The 17,785-nt window shown below is 35.3% G+C and overlaps 1 protein-coding gene across 1 annotated transcript; it reads right to left on the bottom strand.

The window, feature by feature from the left end:
* Positions 1-11,653: 11,653 nt before the first annotated feature.
* LOC145793331 (uncharacterized) lies at positions 11,654-17,175 on the bottom strand. Its single transcript, XM_082876134.1, has 6 exons — positions 15,211-17,175; positions 15,044-15,133; positions 14,095-14,535; positions 13,668-13,721; positions 13,518-13,571; positions 11,654-11,830 (listed from the first exon to the last, which is right to left on the bottom strand). Exons 1-6 carry the CDS (start codon positions 17,173-17,175, stop codon positions 11,654-11,656), a joined length of 2,781 nt encoding a protein of 926 aa, XP_082732260.1.
* Positions 17,176-17,785: the final 610 nt, after the last annotated feature.

Here is a 17,785-nt window from a genome sequence, read left to right as displayed (position 1 = left end):
TATTTCCACTGTTTGTACCTTAGAAATTCATTTTTACACATTTTGCCACCCTATACTGAGTCTGAAGTAGAGAGACAGGAGATCACATTGAGGCTTGGCCGTGCCTCATTGGGAGCGGGCCGTGGCCAATTATGGTCGGTCGTGCCTTGGTAGCGAGAAACACTGTTCTGGGCGGGAGCCTGCCAGCTGTCTATTTTTGAAGATATTTATGACCTCTTTTGCTCAAATTCTATAAAAATGAAGTTGTATCTCTATTTTGAGGGTTGAACAAATTCTAAAATGCTAATACACCTTCTTGAGATCTCCTTCTTCTTGTGCAAGTAACCTTTGAGCAAGCTTACCACCTTTAACCTATATCAATACACCATAGACACCTTCACACCTTAGCCTTGGAACCTTGGTTGAGCCTTGAGCATCACAATTCAAGCTTGAGAGTGTGTTTGGACCAAGTTTGATTCACAAACAAAGAGCTTACCTTTCTTGAGAGGTATAAGCTTACTATCTTTTCTCTTGCTCTATTTGCTATCTCTTGCTATCTAGTTCTTGTTTTTTTGTATTGTTTTGATCCTCTTTTATGTGTCTAAGCTTAGGTTTGGATAACTACCAATGGGTAGAGAGAGTTACCACTCTTTCTTGCACCTTCACCTATAGCTCAAACCCTTGTTTTTACACCCTTTTCTTTACTTTCTAAATTGATTTTCAAAGTTTAAAAGAGGCTAAAAATCATGCTTTCAGGTTTCAAAAGTGGAGGGGTTAGCCACCCCTCCTTGTTCTTGCTTACTAGCCTTATTTTCTCTCTTTGTTGTTTAGATTTTGGGCTCTTTTCATGCACTTTGAGCCGCTATTTTTCACCCATTAAGGGCTGTTTTAGTGCTATCCTAGGTTATTTAATTAATTCATGCTTTGATTAGTTTGTTTGTTGTCTTATATGTTCGCATATATAGCTTGTTGTATGTTGTTCTTGGCCTTTCTTTGTTTAATTTCCATGTCTAAGAACCTCATTTTAACAAGCAACCTATCATCCGCTTCTTTCATTTGAGAGTTGTTTCAACCAGTTGATGGTTGTTCAAAACATGAGCTAGAGATCTATGCTTAATGGCATAATCTCTGCGGAGGTTCATCACCAACGGCATAGTCTCTCTTTCATGTTGAGAATCACTTCCTATTTGACACACTTCTCATTTAGTGGATGTAATCATCACCTTGGACTTAATGGACTAAAGAATGGAAAGGTCTAAAAATTGCTAAAATGAACCAACCCACATAAAGAAAATGAGTTATATTGCTTGGATTCGGCCGGACGTTATGCAGATTCTATTGTGTCAAGGGTTGTCCTACATCAATTCATGATGTTTTGATGAGCCTTGAAGCGTTCCTACCTCCCTCTTTGAGTTTACTCCATGATAGGAAGGAAGGGTGGTTATTGATTCATTGCATTTATTAATTTTTGTCCAAAATCATGCCCCAACTCATCAAGCAATCAATTTGCTCATTGATGGTTTTGGACATGGCTTCGTTCTTCTCTTGAGTCTTACCATGAGAGAGAAGATTAGAAGGGACAAACATAGTTCAAAATAACTCTGTCTGCACTGTTTTTACTTCAGAGCACAAAAACAGGATTTTGCATAAAATTAAGGCAACGCCAGCTTTATTTAGGCCCGGCCGGACTTCATTGGGGGCCGGCCAGCTGTGAATGTTTGGTAAGGTAGTGTATTTTACAGAAGCAGAGGGCAGTGGCTGATGGTGAAACAAGACAGATTCCAAGGAAGGCAAACAGAGTTACTTCTAAAACCGCTACGAGCATGCCATCCTTGTGCTTCCATTGTTAATTGTAAATTAATGATTTCAATATTGCTGTAATTATGATCATCATATTTAATATTGTTGTAGCAATGATTCATTAGATAGTTAGCTTATTTTGTTGTAATAAATTAGCTAGTTAGTAAATTATAGCTTAGCTAGTTAGTTATTTATTCTTTCACTTGTCTTTGTAACAATTAGTTTAAAGCCGGACATTCAGACACTCATTGAGACCCTCTTGTGCAAGGGCCAACAGGTAATAAGTTGTATGTCTTCCAACCCCACGTCTTTCTCTCTTTAACTTATTTGCTTAAGATGGCTAGTATAGAACATCATTTTTCAAATTAGCATCTTTATGCTTTGCATCCATTGTCTTGCATGCGTCCAAGGTTCGGCTCATACTAACCAAATGTTTAAATTCATTGCTTGAATATGTGATTCATCACATGTCTTGAATGGAATGATATGCCATGTTCATAGCCGAGCCTATTAAACTTACATAATGTGTGCGCTGTATTTAGTCATATTACATTAGTTAGGAGTATGCATATTTTCTAATTATTTTGCTTTCTTTTGGCTCGGAATACTAGGTGAGCAATTTTGAGTTTTAGCATCTTACATCGAATGTTTGTGTTGCCATGTCAAGCATATTTCCATGAGGCTAATTTCTTAAATGGTATACCTATTTGAATGCCTGTGGATGGAGGCTAATTGCCAAAATTGGGACAAATTGATTAATGTACAAAGTGTCATTTTCAAGTGACGAGTATCAAAATTTTCAAACAAACATGAAATCAAAGTGTTCCAATCTTTGCAAATTAGTCTATACTTATGTGTGTCACATAATAATGTTAGTCTAATAAAATCAGAACAAGAGCATATATTGTAAATAAAAAACACATCATGATTAGTAGAGGTCGATCTTTGATCGGGCGAGTGGAGTGCTTAATTCATGACCTTTCCCTCTCGTACCTAAGTTCTAGAGCCGAGATACTTTGGTGATGATGGACTAATGGCCTTTGGCATGAGTCTCAGGTTTCTTAAATTTTTCAAAAATATTTAGGTGGTGACTATGTAATTTGGCAAAGCAGTCCATTTTTTATATTTGATTCGAACTTCGATTTTCCAAAAGAATTGTCGGATTTGGACTCTTTTTGTGTTTTCACTATTTCACATTGCACTTGTGAAATCAGATTCAGAATCACGGGAGTCCGAACTGTAGGGCTAGTCGTATCTGGAAGGTGCACGAAAAGCAAGCCATACCAACACAGTACCTCTCTTTCATGCTATACATACATTGTACATACACTTCCTAAGCCTAAACTTGAGGCCTCTTGCTAAGATTCTTGAACACAAATTTCAACCCTTGAGAGTGTTCAACTTGTGGTTTGTGAACTAAAGAGCATCCTCTCTTTGAAAGAGGTATACTTTGAGCTTTTATACAATCTTTTCTATCTCTTTTCCTTGCTTTTTCATGCTATTCTTTAGAGTTTATTTTAGCTCAAAAATGTGATTTTAAGTCACAAAAAAGAGGGGAGGCTAGCCACCCTTAGGTTTGTTGATTGTTTGAAACCTTTTGGCTTTAGCCTATTTTTCTCACTTTTTCCACCTTAAAAACTCCATTTTCAGCACTGTTTTTGTGCTGTTTCAGTGTTGTTTTGTGTGATAGAATATGCTTTGAGTTTTGTAGATGTGTTGTTGTAAGTCCTTATAGATGTAGCTTTCAATCCATTTGAGTTGATAGTCCTTTCTTGCACTTTTTTATAGCTTTCATACATACTTACACCATTGTAATCACCTTTGCATAACCATCTCTGCAACCTCCCTCCATTCTTTGTTTATTTTGATTAAAGAGTTGTGTTTAACAAAAGATTATTGTTCAAGCATAAGAAAGAGACTTTCCATGTTTAATGGTTTAATCTCTTCGGAGGTTCATTACCAAGGTATCACATCTCTCTCACGCTAAGTACAATCTTTTGTTTGACATTTCTCGTTATCACAAGTGCATTTACTTCAAGGGGACTAACTTTCTAGTTAGACCCTTGGAAATCATCAAGGAAAGTGTCATTATAGCTTATTATCAAGTTTGGATTTAGAGTCATTATCACTCATTTTGGGTTCGACTTGGAATTCATTATCACTTTTAAATGAGTTTAACTCTTCCTTTTTATAGTTTCCCCTGTAGAAAAGGGCTTGAAAAGCTCATTTCTTGGGTTAAGTCAATGCTTGATACTCTTTATCATTTTTGGACTTAGTAGACGTAATTATCACTTGGACAAAAAGGAAGAAAAGATAAGAATTGGAAGGGTAATGTAAAAAGAAGCTAATAAAATTGAAGTAAAAAAAAAAGGTAATAAAATTGAGTTGGGTTCAATTGGACGTTATATTGAACCCATTGCATCTTAACTCATTGCATACTCTTTACTGATATTCAATGATTCAAGAAATGATGCACACCCCTTCTCTTGAGGTAACCCAATGGTAAGGAGGAGGTGTTATTGGTCTTTCATTTCATTTTATTGAGCCTTTGCCCTATCGGTTCTAAGATCATCACGCAACAAACGTACGAAAATTGATGATTTATGAACCGAATCTACTTTTTCCTTGATCATCATGATAGGGAAGGGCAGAGAGGATAAACATCTCCTGGAAACACTTTATTTTTGCTATGTTTCAGCTCTGTTGCAGTAGGGTAATCCCCAAAAACAATGGCCGATTGGCCACCATTATGTTCGGCCGAACATTTTTCAAGGCCGACTGACCACCTTTTTTTGTACAGGTAGTGGCATTTTTGTGGCAGAATAGAGCAGAACCTGAGACCAAAACAGAATACTTTTTTTGACTACAAACCGAACAGATTCTGGCAGCAAACAGAGAAGTTTTCGAGAGTATGTTCTCGATTGCACGCATGTGACTCCTCGGCTCCCGTTCGATTAAATTAGTGCTTTAATATTAATGTGTTGTAATTAATTAGTTGGCTCCATTCGAATTTGCAATAATTAGTTAGTTGAGTTAATTCATTATAGTGTTGTAATAATTAGTTAATTAGGACATTCATTTGGATCCTCTTGTATAAGGGCACACTTGTAATATTGTGTATGTCTTCCAACCCCGACTTCTTTCTTCCTCTTATTTACATGCTTATCTTGATAGTATCATACTTTTCGTTTGATATCATTGTCATGTTTAATATTCATCATAGCCATGATGAAATATTCATTTTTGCACGCACCCGGTTCGGTTCATCATTGTAACATTGTTGTCATTGCCTATTTACTTGAAAATGCACGCTACCACATGCTTTGAGTTGATTCATATGACATCTTAAATAAAATAAACCTCGTAGTTGCATTTTGTATGTGTTGCATTAGTCACTTGCATATTAGAGCATGCATTTTTCTACTTATTTTCTTCTCTTTGGCTTGCCTCGGTTGAGTACTAGGTGAGCATTACTTGCTTTAGCATATCGCATATATGTTCATGTTGTCATATCAAGCATGTTACCATAAGGCTAAGTGCTTATTTGATATTCTTCTTGAATGGCTGTGGATGAAGGCTAATTCGCTTAAATTGGGATGATTTCGATTAATGTACATATGAGCTTGCTTTTTCAAATCGCACATATCCAAAAATCTTTTCAAACAAAAATGAAATCAAGGCATTCCAAAGTGGGAGACATAGTCTATACTTATGTGCCTCACATAGTAATGTTAGCATAATAATTGAAACAAAGACATATAATGTATATAAAAAAATCACATCATGAATAGTAGAGGCCAATTTTTGATCAGGTGAGTGGGGTGCTCAATACACGACCTTCCCCTCTCATACCTAAGTTCCCGAACTGAGACACTTTGGTTATGACAGACAAGTGGCCTTTGGCACGTGTCACAGGTTTCCTAAATTTTCTAAAAATATTTAGGACAATGCATTCCGTTTCTAGCATCTTTGATGATAAATAGATTTTCTAGCTCTGCCGGATTTGGACACTCATTTGTGTTTTTCTGCTTCACATTGCCTTTATGAAACCAGATTCAGAACCATAGGAGTCTGAACTGTAGGGCTATCATATTCGAGGAGACTAAACCCCTCCGAGGAGCACGAAAAGCAAGCTAGGGAAACAATTAGTGGCCTAAGCTAATTAGTTCATAGAACAAAAGAGAGAAGGATCAAGAAGGACGAAGAAAGTTAGAGAGAAACTTTCTTCTGGAGAGCTACAAGAGAAAGTTAGAGAAAAGAAAGAGAAATAGGAAGAAATTCAAAGGGAATTCAAATTCATCCTTTTGGACTTGAGAAGTGAAAACTTAGGCGATTTAGAAAACCTTAAATGGGGTGCTGAAGTTAAACTAATATTGTTAGGCTACAATTACTCAGTAAATTCTCTTTCCTAGAGGCCAAGCAAGATTATTTTGAGTTAAACTTGGCCACTTAAGCTAACGAAACAATTAGTGGCCTAAGCTAATTAGTTCCTAAGAACTATAACAAAAGAGAGATATAGAGAAGGACAGACAAAGTTATAGAGAAACTTTCTTCTAGAGAGCTAGAAGAGAAAGTTATAGAAATTAAAGAGAAATAGAAAGAAAATCAAAGGGAATTCAAATTCAGAATTGAACGCTTAGGTGATTTAGAAAACCGTAAATGAGGTGCTTATGTTAAACTAATATTGTTAAGCTATACAGTTACTCAGTAAATTTTCTTTCTTAGAGGCTAAGTGAGATTAGTTTTTTCGTTAAAATTGGGTGCTTAAGCTAACGAAACAATTAGTGACCTAAGCTAATTAGTTCCAAGAACAAAAGAGAGAGGGATGGAGAAAGTTAGAGATAAACTTTTCTTCTAGAGATCGAGAAAAGAAAGTTAAAGAAAAGAAAAAGTAATAGGAAGAAAATTAAAGGAAATTCAAATTCATCATTTTGTACTTGAAAATTGAACATTTAGGTGATTTAGAAACCCTTAAATAAGGTGATAAAGTTAAACTAATATCGTTAAGTCACAATTACACAGTAAATTCTCTTTTTTAGAGGGTAAGCAAGATTAGTTTGAATTAAACTTGGCCATTTACGCTAACGAAATAATTAGTGGCCTAGTCTAATTAGTTCCTAGAACAAAATAGAGAAGGATAGAGAAGGGCAGAGAAAGTTAGAGAGAAAATTTCTTCTGGAGAGCTAGAAGAGAAAGTTAAAAAAAAAGAAAAAGAAAATTAGGAATAAAATCAAAGGAAATTCAAATTCATCCTTCTAGACCTGAGAATTGAACACTAAGGTGATTTTGTAGACCATAAACAAGGTGCTTAAGTTAAACTAACATTGTTAAGCTATACAATAACTCTATAAATTCTCTTTCTTAGAGGCTAAGCAAGATTAGTTTTTTTGTTAAAATAGGGCGCTTAAGCTCACGAAACAATAAGTGACTTAAGATAATTAGTTCCTTAAACAAAAGAGAGAACGATGGAGAAAGTTAGAGATAAACTTTTATTCTGGAGAGCGAGAAAAGAAAGTTAGAAAAAAGAAAAAGTAATAGGTAGAAAATCACGGGGAATTCAAATTCACCCTTTTGTACTTGAGAATTGAACATTTAGGTGATTTAGAAAACCTAATTGAGGTGCTTAAGTTAAACTAATATCGTTAATCTACAATTACTCAATAAATTCTCTTTCTTCGAGGCTAAGCAAGATTAGTTTTTCGTTAAAATTGGCTGCTTAAGCTAGCGAAACAATTTGTGACCTAAGCTAATTTGTTCACAGAACAAAAGAGAGAAGGATGGAGAAAGTTAGAAATAAATTTTCTTTTTTATGGCTAGGAGAGAAAGTTTGACAAAAGAAAGACAAGTAGGAATAAAATCAAAGGGTATTCAAATTCATCATTATCGACTTGATAATTGAACACTTAAATGATTTAGAAGCATTAAATGAGGTGCTTAAGTTAAACTAATATTGTTAAGCTATTATTACTCAGTAAATTCTCTTTCTTACAAGCTACTCAAGATTAGTTTGAGTTAAACTTCGCCACTTAAGCTAACAAAACAAAAGAGAGAAGGATGGAGAAGGACGGAGAAAGCTACAGAAAAAACTTTCTTCTAGAGAGCGAGAAGAGAAAGTTAGAGAAAAAAAAGAGTAAGAAGAAGAAAATCAAAGGGAATTCAAATTCAACCTTTTGGACTTGAGAATTGAACACTTAGGTGATTTAGAAAACCTTAAATGAGGTGCTTACCTTAAACTAATATCGTTACGCTACAATTACTCAGTGAATTCTCTACTTAGAGCCCAAGCAAAATTTATTAGAGTTAAACTTGGCCACTTAAGCCAATGAAACAATTAGTGGCTGAAGCTAATTAGTTCCTAGAAGAAAAGCAAGAAGGATGGAGAAGGACAAAGAAAGTTAGAGAGAAACTTTCTTGTAGAAAGTTAGAAGAGAAAATTAGTGAAAAGAGAGAAATAGGAATAAAATCAAAGGGAATTTAAATTCATCTATTTGGACTTCAGAAGTGAAAACTTAGGTGATTTAGGAAACCTTGAATGAGGTACTTATGTTAAACTAACATCGTTAAGCTATAATTACTTAGTAAATTCTATTTCTGAGAGGCCAAGCAAGATTATTTTGAGTTAAACTTGGGGACTTAAGCTAATGAAACAATTAGTAGCCGGAACTAATTAATTCCTATAACAAAAAAGAGAACGAAGGAGAAGAACGGAGAAAGTTAGAGAGAAACTTTCTTCTAAAGAGCTAGAAGAGAAAGTTAGAGAACATAAAGAGAAATAGAAATAAAATCAAAGGTAATTCAAATTCATCATTCTAGACTTGAGAATTGAACAATTTGGTGATTTAGAAAACCCTAAATGATGTGCTGAAGTCAAACTAATATTGTTATGCTATACAATTAGTCAGTAAATTCTCTTTCTTAGAGGCTAAGCAAGATTAGTTTTTTTGCAAAAATTGGCAACTTAAGCTAACGAAACAATTTGTGAGATAAGCTTATTAGCTTATAGAACAAAAGAGAGAAGGATGGAAAACGACGGAGAAAGTTAGAGAGCAACTTTCTTCTGGATAACGGGAAGAAAAAGTTAAAGAAAAGAAAGAATAATAGCAATAAAATCAAAGGGAATTCAAATTCATCATTTTGGACTTGAGAATTGTACATTTAGGTGATGTAGAAATCCTGAAATGAAGTGCTTAAGTTAAACTAATATCGTTAAGGTACAATTGCTCAATAAATTCTCTTTCTTAAAAGCTAAGCAAGAGTAGTTTTTTGTTACAATTGGCCACTTGAGCTAATGAAACAATTAGTGGTCTAAACTAATTAGTTCGTATAACGAAAGAGAGAATGATGAAGAAAGACAGAGAAAGTTATAGAGAAATTTTATTCTTCATTGCTAGAAGAGAAAGTTAGACAAAAGAAATACAAATAGGAATAAAATAAAAGGGAATTCAAATTCATTTTTTTGGACTTGAGAATTGAATACTTAGGCAATTTAGAAAACCTTAAATGAGGTGCTTAAGTAAAACTAATATCGTTAAGTTACAATTACTCACTAAATATTTTTCTTACAGGGTAAGCAAAATTAGTTTGATTTAAACTTGGCCATTTAAACTAACGAAACAATTAGTGGACTAAGCTAATTAATTCCTATAAAAAAAAAAAAAGAGAAGAATGGAGAAGAAAGAAGAACGTTAGAGAAAAACTTTCTTTCGGAGAGCAAGAAGAGAATGTTAGAGAAAAGAAAGAGTAATAGGAAGAAAATCAAAGGGAATTCAAATTCATCCTTTTGGACTTGAGAATTGAACACTTAGGTTATTTCGGAAACCTTAAATGAGGTGCTTAAGTTAAACAAATATCGTTAAGCTACAATTACACCGTAAATTCTCTTTCTTAGAGGCTAAGCAAGACTAGTTTGAATTAAACTTGGGCACTTAAACTAACAAAACAATAGTAGCCTAAGCTAATTAGTTCCTAGAACAAAAGAGAGAAGGATAGAGAATGACAGACAAAGTTAGCGAGAAACTTTATTCTGGAGAGCTAGAAGAAAAAGTTAGAGAAAATAAGAGAAATAGGAAGAAAATCAAAAGAAATTCAAATTCATCCTTTTGGACTTGAGAATTGAACATTTAGGTGATGTAGAAAACATTTAATAAGGTGGTTTAGTTAAACTAATATCGTTAAGCTACAATTACTCAATAAATTCTGTTTCTTTAAGGCTAAGCAAGATTAGTTTGAGTTGAACTTGCGCTACTAAAAACCTGACTTTTTGCGACGGTCTAAAACATCGTAAAAGGTCCACATATCGTCGCAAAAGACTTTTTGCGATGGAGTAGTGATGGGAAATGGGGGTGGCGAAAGGGGACGTGACAAAAAGTGTTTGCGACAGTTACAAAATGTCGCTTTTCTTATAGCGACGGCTAATCAATGATTTTTGCGACGGTTTAACCTAACACAAAAAGGAGAAAAAACTCCACTTTTAGTGGCGATGTTGGTTTTCATCGCCAAAAGTATTATTAGCAATGGTATTTGACGTCACGAAAATTATTATTAGCAACGGTCTAAAACGTTACAAAATAGTAAAATTAAATTAATATTGTATTTGCCGCAAACCGTCGCGAAAAGTGTTATTAGCGACGGTCCAAAACGTCCCAAAAAAAGTAGAATTAAATTAATACCATATTTGCGACCGTTAAAACCGTCGCTAAAAATTTGAACTACAATGTATATGCAACAGGTTAACTCGTCACTAATAAAATGTAAGGAAATGATGAATACATCAGCAACGGTTTATATTTGTCGCAATAAAATTATTTTCATAAAATCAATATATAGTTTATTTATTCATTCCATGTACGAATTATTAATATTTTCTAAAGTAAAATACATTCACATCCACATCCACATTCACATTCACATCCACAAAATCATACGTATATATATATATATATATATGTATACCTTGTAACAATTATCAGCCAAATATTCTTTACAAAAATATATAAAACATCCTCCAATAATACTAATAATTTTTGATATTCAAGAATTTAAATTTTTGTATCTAAAGCAAAACAAAAGTATTAACAATATAAATAATAAAAAAAAACATATACATTAACAGTATGCTCTAATATCGATATGCGAAGATATCATCACGTACTCAAAAGGGGGTGCATCTGCAAAAAGAAACCTAAAAGAAAATAAAATCATCATTTACAATATAATTAATTTCATGCTTACAAAAAATGTAAAACATTTGATATTTATTTCAATAAATAAATAAATAAATAAGATTGTAAGCTGCAATATCGATATGCGAAGATATTATCATATACCCAAAAGGGTTGCATGTGCAAAAAGACACAAAATAATAATAATAATTATTATTATTATTATTTACAATATGATTAACTTCAAGCTTATAGAAAATGTAAAACATTAGATATTTATTTCAATAAATAAATAAATACATAAATAAGATTGTAAGCTCCAATATATATGTAAGAAGATATCACCATGTACTCAAAATGGTTGCATCTGTAAAAAGAAGCCAAAAAAAAATCATTTACAATATAATTAATTTCAAACTTACAAAAAATATAAAACATTTGATATTTATTTCAATAAATAAATAAGATTGTAAACTCTAATATCGTTATGCGAAGATATCGTCACGTACTCAAAAGGGTTGCATCTGCAAAAAGAAAATAAAAAGAAAAAAAAATGATTTACAATATAATTAATTTCAAGCTTACAGGGATGTAAAACATTTGATATTTATTTCAATAAATAAATAAATACATAAATAAGATTGTAACATATACATGAATCGAGCGCCACACAATGTATCTTCCAACCGCTTCTCCAACTGTTCTTAGACCTTTCAAGATATTGTTTCCAAAAGAGCGTTTGACTTTTTCACTTTTAAGACAGACTTTGCAATATTCAGGGCCAATTGGAACTCCATCAATTTCACACAACGGATTGTCGCTAATAAAAGACACTCCGCTAGTTGGATTATTGGTATACGTGAACTATCCAAAGAAACTTTAATTACATCCTACAATGATGAAAACACTATTACAATCAGGTAGTGATTGAACACATTGTGCTATGATCTAACAATAATTGAATAAACACAAAAGATAAAAAGAGTTTGTAAAGAACAAGTTTTCACAAACGGCAATTTGGCTCTAGATTCAAAACCGAGAATCATTTTCATGTGCCCTAGTTAGTTGTGTGTCTCAAGTTTCATTGACATCTGACGCCGTTTGAGCATTTTAGTGAGTCAGCCGGTTCGAAAAAAAGGTTGTAAATAATAAGTTTTCATAAACGGAAATAAAGCTCTAGATTCAAAACCAGGAATCGGTTTCAAGTTCTGTCTTCTCCTACAAGTCATTTGTGTCTAGTTAGTCGTGTGTGTCAAGTGTCGTTGACATCCGACGCCGTTTGAGCATTTTAGTGTGTCGACCCATTCAAAAAAGAGTTTGTAAAGGACAAATTTTCACAAAAGGAATTTAGGCTCCAGATTCAAAATTGGAAAGTGATTTGGAGTCCCATCTATTTCTACAAGTCATTTGTGCCTAATTAGTCATGTGTCAAGTTTCGTTGACATCTAATGTTGTGTGAGCATTTTAGTGTGTCAACCATTTCGAAAAAGAATTTCTGAAGAACAAGTTTTCATAAACGGAAACTAGGCTCTAGATTCAAAACCAGGAATCGGTTTTGAGTTCCGTCTTCTCTTACAAGTCATTTGCTCCTAGTTAGTCATGTGTGTCAAGTTTCGTTGACATCCGGCGCCATTTGAGCATTTTGGTGTGTCAACCGGTTTGAAATTTTTTCTTTTAAAGAATAAGTTTTCACAAGCAGAAATTAGGCTCTAGATTCAAAACCGAGAAGTGGTTTTGAGTTCCGACTCCTCCTATAAGTCATTTGTGCCTAGCTAGTCGTGTGTGTCAAGTTTCATTGGCATCCAATGCCATTTGAGCATTTCCTGAACGTGGCTGATTGACTCTCTAAAGAGAATGCAATTTCTGCTGTGTACGCATCTGATTTAAAGCGAGCTCTTGAGACTGCTCATATTGTTTTTGGGTGAATAAGACAAAATAAAATAAACAAAGAAATACAAATAAATAGGGGGCATGCCCTAGGCCCTACCAACTATACAACACTACAAACCCAAGAAACTCACAAAACACAACCCAAGCCCAGACAAAAAGGACCTGCGCCCAACCCTAAAGAGCAATATGACTAATATATTGCTCAGCTACCATATTACACAAGAAATATGGGTCTTGAACACAAAAGTCCAAACCAATCCAGCAACAAATTGGATAAGGAAATGGAGCATCCTTCCTGTAAGCATGAACTATGATGCACCAAAAAGGATCACCTGTAGAAGCCACCATGTCTTGAAAATCATCTCTTGTGGCCCAATACACCAGGCTATTCAGAATACAAAATACAAAACCCAAACAAGGAAAATATCTCCTACACAACCCGTAGAAGTATGTCAAAAATTTATACCAACCATGGATTATACTTAGTTCCAAAAAGTTGTACCATATGTTATACCACGTATACATAAAGTAAAAACAAATAGCAAGATAGGGCACAAACTGCTGCCTCCACCAAGCCTCAATTCCTGTGGATAGGCGCACAATGGAGCCACCTCCAGACCACCAAGTTATGTCACCAGTAAACCAAGAACCAGCCTCATAATGATGAAACCTCAGCTATAGGCATACAGAAACAGTCAGGTCTCCTAGAAGCCCTTGCATTCTGCCCTTAGTCACCACAACCTGCCAATCATAATGCATGGAGTAAGTGTAACCAGCAGATGGGATAAATAAATTACAAAGCATCACTAGGCACCAACACACAATTTTGGGGCTCACATCCCTTGAGCCACAATATAGGAACTCACAGCTCTCTATAATAGCTTCATTAACCTGCATATTACGATGTATAATATACATAAAAATTAGCACACCACCCATATCAAGGCTAACTCCACTAAACCCACAGCTAGGCCACTCAAATATATGTATGACTTTCATTAAATATAGAACTAAGGTCACTCAACCCTCAACTTTGCTCTCCATTTCCTAACCTTGTTGCACAAAGAAGCAAACAAATAGAATAACACTCAATTTTTGCTCCCCTCCACTCAACTCTCATATAAGGAGTTCACAACACTCAATAGCTTCCCATTGTTGAGCAAACGGGCTTCAAAATTGTCACAGGCAGATTCCATGTGGAAAGAAACCAGCCATCACTTGTAGATCTAGGCAAATTGTTAATAGAAAAAATTCTGCCTCTGACCATCTGAATAATAGATCTAGTGACCACCTCATCAGGTTTACATTCACTATTAAAAATCCTATTGTTTCTCTCAAGGCAAATCTGATAGATAGAACACAGAAAGGACAATCTAAGGGTTATTGATTTCAGAGAATTGCCCTTGATCTCTTTAGTAGCAAAGCTGATCACATCAGGCCATTGAAGATTAGGCGAATTCACATTGCATTTAGCTTTGATAGCGTCCCAAATTATAAAGGAGAATTTACAATTAAAGAAGAGGTAAGAGTGACTCTCAGATGGATCCTGACAAAGAGAGCAGGTAGAAGTAGGATACAAACCAAACTGCTTCAATCTGTCACCAGTATTCAATCTCTCATGAAAAGCAATCCACACAACAAAGCTCACTCTAGGGATCACTTGATGTCCCCAAATGAGCTTGCGCCAAGTAACTTTGTCAAACTTCTGCCCCCAATGATTCCAGGTAGACTTTATAGTGAATTCACCATCAAGGTTAAGTTGCCAGGTAGGATGATCACTCCTACAAGCTCCTAAGAATTAGGAGTAGGCCACTTCCAGGAGCCCTCATCAATAATCTTATTAACCTAAGTCTCACTATTGAGATTGGAATCATACAAAATTCTGTCACCATACCTATTCTAAAGAGGACCAAGAGGGTGCCAATTATCATGCCATACGAAGGTAGAATCCCTATTCCCAATCCTATGCAAAATCAAAGGGGAGACAGCACTTCTAAGAGACAGGATCTTCCTCCAGGCCTAAGAAGGGTCATTGGGGACTTTTGCTTTCCAAAACCTTTTGCCTTTGAGTGAATAGGACTCAACCCATTGGCACCACATGGATTTCTCACCCCCAGAAAAAAAGAAACAAGATATGTTTGGCAATCGCAGCCCTATTCCAAACCTCTAAAGACTTAAAAACCAAGGCCTCCCTCATTTTTAGGAGTACAAACCTTCTCCCAAGCAATCTTAGTACTATGCTTCTTGAGCTCAGTGCCAGACCAAAAGAAGGCTCTAAGGATACTCTCTATGTCTTTAACAACCTTCTTAGGAAGGATAAACAGTGATGACCAGTATACTTGCATAGAAAAGAGAATGGAATGGATAAGTTGAGCTTTACCAGCATAGGAAAGAGATTTATTGGCCCAGCTCTAATCCTATTAGTAATCCTATCAATAAGCTTTTGACAGTCAGAGGCTCTCAATTTAGAAGTGATAAGAGGGACCCCAAGGTACTTAACAGGCAAAGTACCCTCATTAAACTTCATAACTTGAAGGATAGTTTCTCTTAATTGCTTACTACAACCAGAGAAGTAGACGTTACTCTTACTATGACTAGGAGTAAGACCAAACAGTTTACTAAATTCATCAAGCCCTTGCATGATCAACTCAACAGTAGGAACATCACAATTACTAAATATCATGAGGTCATCAGCAAAGAATAGATTTACAATCTTAGTTTTCTCACACCTCCAATGAAACTTAAAAAGGGCATGCTTAGACTTCTCCTCAAAGATCCTAGCAACGATCTCCATAGCTAAAACAAAGAGGTACAGAGACATAGGATCACCTTGTCTAAGACCCCTGGCACCTTTGAAGTACCCATGGAGACTACCATTAATACAGATAGAGAAAGAAGGGCTAGTGATACAGGCTCGAATCCAAGAGATCATGATGGGAGAAAAAGCCATAGCTTTAAGGATGTCAAGGATAAACTCCCATCGAGCACTATTATAGGCCTTCATAATGTCAACTTTCATAGCACATTTCGAAATAGGTGAATTCTTGTGGTACCCTCTCATAATCTCTTGAGACAAAATGATATTATCGAAGATTCTTCTACCTTGCATAAATGCAGATTGAACAGGATTGACAAGCTCAAGAAAGACAATCTTGACCCTGTTAGCAATAATTTTAGCAAAGCATTTATAGATGGCGTTACAGCAAGAGATAGGCCTATAATCCCCAACTTTCACAGGATTGGGGACCTTAGGAATGAGCGCAATGATGGTACTATTCACCTTAGAAAGAAGTTTACTTGACTCAAAAAAGGCACGAATGGCTTGGGTAACCTCTTTACCCACCACATCCCAAGAATTCTTAAAGAACCCTGCAGAAAACCCATCAAGGCAAGGGGCCTTATTAGCTTTAAGAGACCAGAAAACCTCTTTAATCTCCTGATCAGTCACAGGTCTAGCAAGAGTAATAGCTTGATCAGAGGTGACTCTAGATTTCATAAGACTATTAATATGATCAAACCCATTATAGTGGTCTCTAGGAGGAGTACCAAACAGGTTAGAGTAGAAGTCTATGAAGGCATTATTCACATCCTCAGCCTTAGTAGACCTACTCCCATCATCCATGTCAATACCAATGATCTTACCCTTATTGATGTTTCCCTTAATGGATTTTAAAAAGAAATTACTATTCCTATCCCCCAACCCAAGCCACTGGACCCTAGATTTTTGGTGAGCAAGACTCTCTTCAACAACACTGAGGTCAACATGCTGTTTATAGAGAGTTCTTTCAAGAATTTGCAGGTTTATGCTACTCGGATCCTTGTCAAGCTTACATTGGACAGAACTCAATTCAGACTTTGTGGCCAAAACTCTAGTGGAAATATCACTAAACTCCTTCTTGTTCATGGTTTTGAGCACAAGTTTTAGAGCCCTAAGTTTTTTGCAAACTCTAAACATAGGAACCCCCTGTATATACTGATTCCAGACTTGGGAAACAGCAGGAAGGAAATCGTGATGTTTTGCCCAAAAATCAAAAAATTTGAAGGGTTTCTTAGAGGAAACAACTTCATCAAAAACAGTCACCACAGCTGGAGAATTATCAGATATATTGGAGGGAAAGAAAGTAGCAGTAGAGGCAGGGAAGACATCAAGCCAGGCTTCATTAACAAGGACTCTATCAATTTTAGTAGCAATATAATCACCACTAGCCCTTTTGTTAGCCCAAGTAAATTGGCAGCCTCCATAAGAGAGATCAACCAAATCAGACTGAAGGATGTATGCATTAAACTTCTCCTTCTCAGGGGTCCAAGAAGAGGACCCACCAAACTTCTCATAACTATACCTCATAGCATTAAAATCCCCTAGGAATACAATAGGGTTTTTGGACTAAGATTGGGACATCCTATGCATGGACTCAAAAAATATGTTCCTAATAACATGTCTATTATCAGCATACACAAAACAAGCATAAAAGACAGAAACCTTAGACAGATCCTGGATAGCACAAAAAATGAATTGATTTGAGGAATTAATCATATCCACATTACAAAAATTTGGATCCCAGCATACACATATTCTCCCAGTTCTAGTAGGTTGTGAGTTAGACAAAAAAAACCAATTCCTCAAACAAGAGGAAAAAAATTTATTCTCATTAGTAGCTTTTATTTTGATCTCCAAAATTCCCATAACTTTAATATCTTCACTTATCAAAAAATTATTCAATTCTTTGTGCCTAGAGGGGTCATTAAACCCTCTAATATTCCATAAAGCTATTTTAAAAGTCATAGGAAACAAGACAAATTAATTCAACCCACCCCAAAACAGGACTTACTTTTTCTTTTTCCTCTGGCTGGTATTACCCTTGCCAGAGGAATTACTTTTTGCTTCTATGGCTTGATGGGATTGCTCTTTTCTATCTTTGGAAATGTGCTTACCAGGTGTGGATTCCCCAACCTTC

This window comes from Camellia sinensis, chromosome 6 (genome assembly GCF_055761805.1).
Source record: "Camellia sinensis isolate YWXY chromosome 6, ASM5576180v1, whole genome shotgun sequence".
NCBI lineage: Eukaryota > Viridiplantae > Streptophyta > Magnoliopsida > Ericales > Theaceae > Camellia > Camellia sinensis.
The sequence above is the reverse complement of the archived record's forward strand: the minus strand, read 5'-3'. Positions and strand labels throughout refer to the sequence as shown.